At 37.8% G+C, this 11,534-nt stretch overlaps 2 protein-coding genes across 2 annotated transcripts; both read left to right on the top strand.

Annotated features, from left to right (window-relative positions):
- The first annotated feature begins 3,182 nt into the window (after positions 1-3,182).
- sec11a (SEC11 homolog A, signal peptidase complex subunit) lies at positions 3,183-8,028 on the top strand. The gene is made up of 6 exons (XM_085164960.1): positions 3,183-3,370; positions 3,808-3,917; positions 4,846-4,995; positions 5,332-5,451; positions 7,248-7,305; positions 7,394-8,028. The coding sequence occupies exons 1-6, from the start codon at positions 3,320-3,322 to the stop codon at positions 7,442-7,444; spliced, it is 540 nt and encodes a 179-aa protein (XP_085021086.1). The 5' UTR covers positions 3,183-3,319; the 3' UTR covers positions 7,445-8,028.
- Positions 8,029-8,139: 111 nt separating this feature from the next.
- nmbb (neuromedin Bb) lies at positions 8,140-10,847 on the top strand. The gene is made up of 3 exons (XM_085164971.1): positions 8,140-10,052; positions 10,279-10,466; positions 10,562-10,847. Exons 1-3 carry the CDS (start codon positions 9,896-9,898, stop codon positions 10,613-10,615), a joined length of 399 nt encoding a protein of 132 aa, XP_085021097.1. The 5' UTR covers positions 8,140-9,895; the 3' UTR covers positions 10,616-10,847.
- Positions 10,848-11,534: the final 687 nt, after the last annotated feature.

Raw genomic sequence — 11,534 nt, 5'->3', positions numbered from 1 at the left:
GAAAAACAGGATATAAGCAGAAACAGAGAGACCGCGCTCTCTTACAGAGCTGACTATTTGACTCACATTGTTGTGGCTGACTGACCTCAATTACCATTGCTGGTTCATCATGGGTGTGACCATTTAGGTAGATTATATGAAAAGGATCACACATTCCTAAATGCCACAGACTAGCTGGCATTTGAAAAAAGTTTTATCTTCAGTTCTCCAAAAGTCGCAGGCTGCCAGTGGTCTCAGTGGCATCGCTAAGTCGACTGCCAGTGGTGAGTTATTCTACCATATCACAGGAAGCTTTTTCTGACTATGAAACAAAACAGTTCTGATACATATCTCGGGTTATTTTCTCTCACAGGAGAGCTTAAAGGCTAAATCTAAATAAAATCAATGTTGTCTACATACTGTATGTTGGAGACAAGAAAGCAGTGATGATACATAAAGCAGACAGCAACCTGTTTTGACAACAGGAAGTCAAAGGGTATGTCTACAACATCCCTGGGATATCATGTAAAAGTTTTGTAGGGACATTCGTGTTCATCGTAGAATGCAGGTGAACGTCTTCAGTAAATCAGCTAAATGTAATTTTCACAATGCCAATCAGCACCCCTGCTATATTAAGTATGACTTGGAGAGAACAACCCATCACCTTATTAAAGCTGTCCTTTATTCAAAGGAGGAAGACTGCTTTAACACCAATAAACAACACACAGGAACAACAGCATTCTCTGCATCATAATGTCAACCTTTAGTTGTTACAAGACCACAATTTAACTATTGTAACAGAGCGTAAAGACATGACAAACAAATTCAGTCCAGTAGTCTGTTTTGATAATTTGTGCTTTTACAAAAATATAAATTCAAACAGAATTTAAGTCGCATTGGTCTTTAAGGAATAAACAAAAGAGGTTACCAATTGTGAAGCCAAACAGACATTAATGAATAACTAAATTCTGTGGTGTGTGCGAACTGGACAGCTGCAGTTCCTGCATTTGGAGGTTGTGCATTATAGGCACTAACCATACTATATTTGCTTCTTTTTTTTTTTAAAGCTTACCTTTTATTGTAGATTTAGGCCCCCACAGTTGCATGACATCAGCCCTGTCACTAATGTGCATACATATCAGATGACAATGTGTCACATAAATCCAATAGTGTTACTCAAACACATATCCAAATATACATAACCTTATTTGGAAAAAAGCAGAATTTAACTTTGGAACAAATTGGTAACCAAAAACACAATTAAATGGCTTTTTAATTGTGGCTCAAACACACGTGACATATATTCTACTGATCATGTCCACAGACTAAGTCAACAACCAAGCAATGTTTGTGGGTTTCACGTGTGTGTCCACTAATTATGTTATCACTTGCTCAGTCAAACGCTCTTCCTCTAGGAAATTAGATGTAGTCTATGATAGAAGAAAATGGTTAATAATTACTGGTCATTTTTGTTACATTATTGCCCTTTTAATTAGGAGACACATTATTTAAAGTTGCTGTGGAAAGTCAATGCAATTACATTTGCTGTTTAATTTGCAGAATAAACTTTAGCCACCTTTAAGGCAGCAATTAATGTCATAAATTATTAGTTTAAGTGATTATTTTATGGTTGGCTGTTTAGATAATGACACTATCCCAGTCACAATAAGTACATCACAGTTTACAAGCTTTACTTCATCTGGATCACAAGTGGAAACAGGATGGCTGCTGTTTGCACTGTGAACATTTAAAGCTGCACTCAGTAATGTGAAAGTAATGACTCAGGGACTGTGATGCAATCTGGAAGGTTAAGACATCACAACTCTGTAGTGATTTTGCACTGATGAGCCAATTGTGCTGGTTTTCAAATCAAATGAGTAACAGGAAATTGCTACTAAAAAAGATCCTATAAACTCAATGAGGACTACCTGTCCACAAATCAAATATCAGCCAAAGTTAGTACACAACTGATAATGTAAGCAGAGCAATTGGGGTCTAGAAATAAGCCAGGATTTGGTGAAAGAGGAAGCAGAGAACACACGCCAGTGAATTTTGAAAATCAATCTTATTCCAAAGAAATAATTAACCTGCACAAATCTTCTAAGGCAGGACACTGAAAATGATTATTAACATTCAGTACTGCCATACACTATATCAGCCAAAGTATTGAGCCACCTACATATTACACCTACTAAAGGAGCTTTTCTGAGAGCCCTTTCTAAAATTTAACCCTTTTTTGCACCTACAAAAGCTTCCAATCTCTTGGGACGCCTTTCTGCAAGATTTTGAAGTGTGTTTGTGGGAATGTCTTCCTGACTTGCAATTTCCCTTCTAGTTTATCACAAAAGCGTTCAGGGTTTGAGGTTGGGGCTCTGAGCGGGCCAGTCACATTCTCCCACACCAAACTCATCCAACCCGATGCTGGGCCTAAGGGGCCCGTGTCAAACACTAGAAATACAACCCCATAGCAATATTGAATTCAATAATTAAGAAATGTGGGTTTGTGGATGTGTGTGTGCAACAGAAGGAAGTGGTTTAAAAAATGAACTGAAGAAGCTTCTCAGATGAGAGGTGAAACGTCTTCAAGCAACTTAAAGAAGTCCAGGCGCTTGTCTTTCCAAGCTCCTTAGACTACGATGAACTGGATGACTGAGAACCTTCACAGACATGGTTTATAAAGTGTGATGTGTTCTGATTTTTTTTTTTTCTCCCACAGAAGATGTTTAAAATTCCTTTGGTTAACGCAAGGTGAAATCTGTCAAAATGTGGGCTGTTTGTGAAAAAGCACCAAAGCTCTGCCACACAGTTAACCAACACCCATTCCCCCCAAAAGTGAGCCTTACTTTAGAATTTGTTATTTGGACAAAGTGTGCAAATATATTTATATATTTCCTAGACTTTTATTTTTTATTTTTTTATTTTTTAAAATAATATATATCTATGTATATATTTGTTATGTATATATTTCATTTTGAATTAAAAAAGAGAATGAAAAATGGATGTGTCCTTTTTTGTCCTTTTTTCAATATAGTGTCCATGTTCATTGTTTTCATTTTCAGGACATATCTTAAATTCTACAGTAAACTCCAACAGAAAACACAGCAGCCAGCTGCACGCTTGCAGACAGTATGGTGTCCTTTTTTGGAAACCCCCCTCTGCTCGCGTCTCGTATCCTGAACTGACACCTCAACACAACACTGTTGCGCGGGCGGGACTTCCGGTGGAGCGCACCCGGAAGATTCGGATGCAAGTTTTACTGCCCGACCGTGCATCCATATGGTCGTCATTGTAAATGTTTTAATGTGATTTAAGACTTTTTCTACACCCTAGTTTTGCAAAGATGTTATCGTTAGACTTTCTCGACGATGTTCGTCGCATGAATAAGCGGCAGGTAGGTACCAGACCGTTAGTTCACGGCCACCTCTTTGTATGGCAAGTGAGCTCATAGCTAATGATGACTAGCCGCCGACCCCGTTTTTACCGTTGCAACCTCTCTGCGCCATCAAAAGTGTTTTGTTTCATGCGCATTTATATTTTAAAGCTCGTCCTCTCTAATGCAATACGAAGGACCTATTTTAACCACGTGTAAAACAATAAATAAATAAAAACAGATGACTTTGGTGTAGCTAGCTGGTTTCCTGGTTTAACATTACTGTCATAGCACCGCTAGCAAAAGTCAAATGCCGAATGTGCTAAAAATGAATCATCACTGAATTCACAAACGCACAGCAATGTTGCCGTGTTCAGTAAGTTGGGCTAGTTTATACTTGTTAAGCATGCAGACTTGTATTTTGAAATAATTCGTTTTTTCCCTCGTTTTGTTTGCAGCTCTACTATCAGGTGCTGAATTTTGGTATGATTGTTTCCTCTGCGCTGATGATCTGGAAGGGTCTCATGGTTGTCACTGGCAGTGAGAGTCCTATTGTTGTTGTTCTCAGGTGAGTTCGGTGTTTTTGTTGTTACTTTAAATCTTGTGCCGTTTTAATATCTGCTGATAATTTATGTTTGTGTAAACTGGAGGAAATTCCTCTGTGTAGTAAAGAACCATGTTCCATATGGTGGTGATTGGACTTTCTTGCAGATAAGAAACAATGATATTCTCCAAGGATATTAAGCTTTATACCTTAGAAGTGGGTAACGTTATGATTTTTAAAGTACATATTAGGAGAGTTGTACACGTCCTTCAAAAGGCACATTTCTTCTTTACATTTTAATGCGTTTGAGCTCACATGGTTGCCCAAGAATGTGCAGCAGACTGAGTTCAGATGCACCATGTGTCATTCCCCCCCTCACTCTCTCCATGCTTTACTGTACACTCAACATTGCCTTATCCTATTAGGATGCAAAGCTCAGTTTTCCTGTATACTTTTATTGGCTCTTTCTTATATGACGTTTTGTAGAGTTTTGGGGGTTAAACAACATACTCTTTATGAATTAAATGAATTTCAAACAGGATGTGATGATTTGCAAATCATGTAAAGCGTATATTTAAGTGAAAATCAAGATGCTGAAAGTTAGAATTTTAACTGTTTACTTAAATCTGATAGCAGCAACAGGTTTCAAAAGACTGAGCGAGGGGCATGTTTACCACTTTATATACACCATTATTTGCCAAAGCTGGTAATGACTGTGATTCAGATTACTTTATGACCCTGTGTAAGTAAGATTCATATTGGCATAGGTAAACTTGTTTTATAAACCAATTAAAAATTTCTTAGCTAGTGTCTTGATTTATTTTTAACCTTATATAAGCTATGCAGCATAAAACTGTCATTTTTAAAGTAGGCATTAATGCTTATTCCAAACTTTAAAAAAAGAAATTAAATGTTGCCAGCTTTACTAATATGGGCATCTTTTGTATTTCAGTGGAAGTATGGAGCCAGCTTTCCACAGAGGAGACCTCTTGTTTCTGACCAACCGGGTAGAGGATCCAATCAGAGTTGGAGAGATTGTTGTCTTCAGGATAGAAGGCAGAGAGATCCCAATAGTACACAGAGTACTAAAGATTCATGAAAAGTATGAATGTGTATTTTATGAGTGTTGTTTTGTTAGGTTGGATTTTTCATTCCTATTCCCATCTGTTAAACTGGAATTCTATAATATTTTGACTGATGTGATGAAAAGGATGGGGCACTCAAGAGCAGCAGAAAGTTAAGCTGTTAATGTAGCATGTGGTGATCTAACACCTTGCTGCACTTTGTTGGATTTCCTTTGATTTGTCACCAGTTTTGTATTTAATGTTCTAGGAAGCCTCTGTTATATTACACACATGAATCCTCATCCTTACACAGTATTGAAATGGGCATTTAGTGACGCTGTGGTCTGAAAATCATGCTGATACTTTGTTCACAGGGAAAATGGAGACATTAAGTTCTTGACCAAAGGGGACAACAACGCAGTTGATGACAGGGGGCTGTACAAGCAGGGTCAACACTGGCTGGAGAAAAAAGATGTGGTGGGACGAGCTAGGGGGTAAGTATTTTGGTTGGAAAAAATGCACAGGCGGACAGATGTCCTAAAACATATTTGATACAGATAACTCCAATAAAATGTATCCCAAAAGGTTGATTCTGTTCATCCGGACGTAGCGTTTTCAGTGTGAGAAACTTTTCGTCACTCGTCCAAGTGACTTTTTCAGCCTCAGTTGACTGCAGGTTTCCCCAACTTTAGAAACAGTACATTGCACAATGACATTTCATTTCACATTTCTCCCACTGAAAACGCTATGTCGACTGATGCTCTAGTCTTGTCACAGGTGAGAGCAGGTTCAAAATAAACATGTGTAGATGTGAAAGAGTCCAGAGTTGTGGTGATGTTATACTGTCTGCAACATCATCCAGCATGACCAGTTCTAGAGGCTCAGCGATAGCCTGGGAAGCCATATTCTTAGAGAATTCAATTGAAGTTACATAATGCTTGCAACTGTAGTTGAAGACACAGTAAACCTTCTTGTAAGGTTTTTGCTCCTGCATGGTATGTATATGGATGTGCTAAGAGATGGTTCACCTGTACAGCCTAAAGGAGCTGCGTGTACCATCTTATGCTACCTGTAGTGAGAAGGACACAAGCAATGATTGATAGGTGTTGCCCCTCAGACAATAGCGCCACATAAGCGCTGATATAAGAAGAGAGGAAGTCAAAACTGGAAGGAAACACTTGCACAGCATTTTATCAACAAAATCAACATCTCCCTCTGTATATCTGTGCATCTCTGAGCTTCTGTAGTGGAATATCAATTAAAGTAGCAGTGGTAATCAACACTGTGGTAGACTTGTTGTCTAAATCCTGCTGCAGCGGCTGTGGCACAATGTGCCAGGTTACAAAATCGAGGTGCATGTTTGGCAGAAGTGCCACAGGCATTGTGATGTGAGATCAAAATCGGCATGTGACTACCCACGATGGGGGTGCACGGCGAGCATAAAAACACCATAAGGAGAAAGCAATGTACTGTGGCCATAACCTTTAAATGTTTTTGTGGCCTGCTTTGTTATTGGCTCTCGAGTGCAACTGTTGTCGCTTTCATTTGGATCAAAGCAGGATAAATGAATTCACAAGGGTTTATGCTTCATATGACATCAGTATCATTTGCTTTTTACCAACTTTGTGTTATATTGCGATGATTGGGTGTTCCACACTTAGACTGTATATTTATAAATATATGTAACTAATATAACAGCCACTATTGGTTGGTGAAGTCCCATTGTGAAGCTACATTTTTTTCTGCTTATCCTGGAATATTGAAAAACGTCTTGCTGGACATGAAGGAAACGAATGAAAAGTTTTAGGTGTTTCTCTGTTTGTTAATCAGGTTAAAGCCAAAATCCAAAAGGAAACTGTTGTGTGACAGCTAATTAACACATTTCCTTATCTAAATCTAGCCAGAAGAACAAGAATATGCATAGTTTACACACATATACTACATAGCGAGCAGTCCAGAACAGTACAAGCAGGAAAACAGTCCATGTAGGTTTAAAAAAAAAATGCATCTAAGGAAGCTTTAATGTTAGGTTGGTCTCGATATTGAATAGCAGGCCACTCCCTTGAATATAGAAGTTATTCTGTTGACTTTGAAGCTTATGCACTTAATAGCTACAACAAGTAAATGTAAGTGCTTAAAACAGCATTTTAAATCCAGTGTCACATTCATACTTACATTGCTCATTCTAAAATTCATTGAAGGAAGTTTTAGACGTTTTCTTTATGTGGATTACATTGTGTTACAGTATGTGTCAATAACATTTAACAGCATTTTTTTTAATCATTTCCAGGTTTGTGCCATACATCGGAATTGTCACCATCCTCATGAATGATTACCCCAAGTTTAAAGTATGTTGGCTGCAAACAATCTCTGGTTTTTAGGCTTAAAAATGTAGAACGTGTTCTGATTTCTTCTTCCTCTGCTATAATTCTGCAGTACGCTGTGCTCTTCTTGCTGGGTCTATTTGTGTTGGTCCATCGGGAGTGAGGTGCCCAAGCTTCAGCACTTAAGAAGGATAAACTACGTCCAGGAAACCTCAGTCATGCCTTTCAGAACAGAATTAAGTTAGACTTTGTCAAACCCAACTGGCTTTTTGTACCATTTGTTTGAACGTTTTGTAGAAATGTGGATAGGGTGTTTACATTTGAAATATCCAAGCTTTAAAAATATTTTTGTGAGGGAATTAGGCTAAAACTAGCATGTAGTCGCTCTTTATTTGTAATCTTTGGAAAGTGAAACAGCGTTCTTAATGACTAATTCAGTCGTTTCTTTCCTGTTAAATTCATTGTCTTATGTGACCAATATGTGAAGTATTTTATGACAACTGAATATGAATGAAAATTAAATATAAATTCTGGTTACCATCCACTATGAATTATTTTACTCTGTGTTTCTGTGATTTCTTTTGTCCTCTGCCTGTTGAAATCAATGTCAAACATCTAATACCTTCTCGTAAAAAAGAAATTATACAGTTTATTTGCTATTTGTGTGGAGTTCTTCAAATATTTGAAAAATGAGTTTTTGTATTTCTGTTGCTGGTTGTCATTAAACGTTTCAAGCATTGTTAGTAATTCTATAGAATTCGTGTATTTCTTCATGTGGAATTGGTAAAGAAAGTTAACAGTTTGGATGGTAAATAATTAAATTAGTTCTTTCTGGTTTTGGGGTTTGTTTGTGTGTCCCCACCCCCCATAAATTCACCATCTGATTGTTGTGTGTGTGGAGCTGACCACAGTTTAATTCAGGTGAGCTGTGCCAGAGATAATTTGCTGCTCACACATTTTGTTGCAAATTAAATGGTGTAATGGCTTGTTTGGTAAATTTCTATTTAAAGGTCAGTGGAGTGGGGTCCAGTGTTTTATTTCTATGGGCTGAGCTTTAATGACTGCAGAAATGGTTGTTGATGACATCAGCACACTTTCAATCAAATCTTTGATATCCAGCTTTAATATGTAATCATATAGTGGGAGGTGTAAACTATAATTTTACTATGGATCCACTTGAAATTGTGTTAAGGCACCTGAACTCGGATTGAAATTGATTGTATTTGCAGTTTTCCTTTGACCTGAGAGACGACCTTGTTAGGTGTGTATTGCCACTTCCATTTGAAGCCATGTATATTTATAAACCAACATTGCATAAATATGACGCAGTCTTGACTTCAGACACTAAACTTTCATATGAGTTATGAAGTGTTAAAGAAGTATTTTCTTAAACCCTGATTTTTGAACCAAGCTTTGTTAATTAATTTTGGTTTGGCCTTCAATGAACAAAGCAAATCCAAGTAACCCCCAGCATTAGTCAATCCATAAAGTTAATTGTAGACTTTCGTGTCTAAATCTATTATTTTGACCCTTAGATGCTGATGTCCACATATCGTAAGGCAGCAGTGGCTGTCTCTTACCATTTAATCTGTGAACATAGGTTTGTCTTGATGGTGAGGTGGTTTCCTAATTAAACTGACATTCAGCTGTGCACAATTTATAAAATCACAAGATTGTGTGCTAATGTGAAAGGTTATAAAAGAGCAAGATTTAAAACTGCAGCTCTTTCACTATACTTGTAACTTTAGCACCCTGAAGTGACAGAGAGGCCATCTGTCTTTTCAGCTCTAAATTAGCAGTGAGAATCAGCAGGTTCTCTTGTCCATGGAGGACTGACGGTGATCACAGTGGCATGTTGCAACTGGCCAAATGCCATGTTGCTCATTGTAAGGGCTAGGCATGGCCATGGAGGAGAGAAGGGGTGTAGGGACCTTAACAGGAAATGATTATATGTGTGATTATATGTGCTGGAGAGGAAAGCATTAGCTACCCCCTGTGTAATTTTGTGGCTCTAACCAGCAATTTGCACCAACAGTGCACAACATTTAAAAAATCATTAGTTTTTGCTCACCTATGACACTTTTATACTAATAGTTAAAATATAGTCTACTGCGATGCTATATAGAATCATACAGATTAAAAATAAACTAAAAGGTCATGATGACGCATTTGATTGAATTCTCTTAAAAGAAATGCCATATGCATCCACGTATATACCTTTTCCATTTTCCGGAACTTCTGAAAACAATTCCAAATACAGAATTTCATTTAAGTTAATCAACACACATATGTGTACCGGCATGTTGCTGTTCATAGCTTGGTAGGTCAGAGGAGTGTTTTTCAGCAAAGGTTCCTGTCTGCTCTGAGTAAGAATAACCGCGTGGCGCGTGAAATACGCACAGCCCGACACGCAGACCAACAAAACCTTGAGAATGACTCAACTGTCTTCATTTCAATTTATGCAGCAAGCTGACTGAAAAATATACGCATCATACAAAGAGCCCACCCCGGTCAGGAGAGCCTATAAAAGCTGGATACATCGGAGCAATCTACAACCAACAGGAGACACTTGGAAATTTGCGCGCTGGAGGACACTTCACTAGTCCACGCTGAAATGAGAGGGTTTACACTGAATAATGTCTGCCAGTGTGGCTTGTTTACATATTTTGTTTTATTTTCTTTCACCGCTGCAGTGAGTTTCGACCTGACTGAGCTCAGAAATAAAGTTGCAAAAATCAAAGTGAATCCAAGAGGCAATCTTTGGGCTACAGGTAAGAATATCTGAAGTTACACTGTAGTCACATGGGTCGTATTTATGTTGGGTTCCATCTCATCTTTGTATGTATTTTAATAGACAGCATGTTTCCTTCTTTTTCTTTTCTTTTTTTAAAAACATTTTTATTGTGTTATGTTTTTTTGAAAAGTTATTATGTCTTATGTCTTCCAATTTTCGCTTAGTTTAAGCAATAATTAATGGGTGTTTCTTCGATTTGGAAGGACATTTCATGGGCAAGAAGAGTGTCGTGGATACTCCTATGCTGCCTTCAAATGAGGACCAAGGTGCCGATGCGCTGGAAGTCACCCTTCCTGCAGAGCAGAGTGCGCTCGAGGAGCTTTTCCAAGAGTTTCTGCGGGTGGCGCTGCAAGCGCAGATGGATACACAAGAAAGTCGTTCGAAAAATCAGGCGAGAAAACTTTCCTACGTTTTTGATATAAGATGTCAAAAGGCTATTTCTGCGTTATAATATACTAACTCGCAATGTCACGCTCTCTCTTTCAGGAGGCGGACTTGTTGATGAAGATTTTAGAAAACTACATCCGAACCAGAAAGTGATGTAAAGGATACAAACCTGGCACGCATTAACATGGATCGAAGGTCACCTGGGCTTATGAGTTAAAATAAATAAGAATCGTGTACAGTCTCATGCTCATCATGATTGTAATTTACTGTAACTGGCTTGCTCATTTGCAATACATCTTTTTTTCCAGTTATTTTGATGGATCTATTTTACATGTTCTTGTCATTTGTTTAGTTATTTGTATTAAATAAAATAATGATTTGCACTGCTTTGACTTTGATGTGTGATAAATTATAGATCGATTTGTTCTTTTTGATTGCAAAAGCCCCTCCCAAACAATGCATTAGTGAACCTAAACACTGATTTTATTATATGTACACTGCTGGTGTCCACTTGCACAAGAATGAGCAACACAGAAAAGATGCATTGATAATGATATAATGTCTGGGCACCCTTCATTGAGATGAGTTTAATTCATACTTTGGTAACACTTGTGGCCTAAAACACAGTATTACAGATATGGATAAAGGTCTTATTTATACACCTTTCATTAACATTTGCGTCAACCTTTTTTTTCCTTACAAAAATAACACTTATATAAATATAAATGTAGGAAGCTTACATAAATCACACTTCTTAGTTTCCTGAATATTTTGACATGAAATCAATATAATCTTTGTACTTTTTTTGTCCTTTGCATAAAGGGATGATCTGTTCTCTCGATCAATATTGGTGGAGCGCAGTGAGATAGCCCATGCAACTTCTTTGCCTTGAGCTATTCTGTTGTATTTGAAATGGATAGGCTATTTCAATATCTCTCCCACAATGCCTTGTCTGCTCTGTGTCATTTCAAGGTGTGGATTGTGCATCAAATCCAACGTGGTGAGAGGTGTGAGTAGAGGAAGTCTTTATAAGCTCTAATACACGTTTCCGGCAATGTTTTTGAGAGAGTCA

This window comes from Neolamprologus multifasciatus, chromosome 1, assembly GCF_963576455.1.
Source record: "Neolamprologus multifasciatus chromosome 1, fNeoMul1.2, whole genome shotgun sequence".
Classification (NCBI taxonomy): domain Eukaryota; kingdom Metazoa; phylum Chordata; class Actinopteri; order Cichliformes; family Cichlidae; genus Neolamprologus; species Neolamprologus multifasciatus.
Note: the sequence above shows the minus strand (reverse complement) of the source record. Positions and strands in the feature narration are given on the sequence as shown.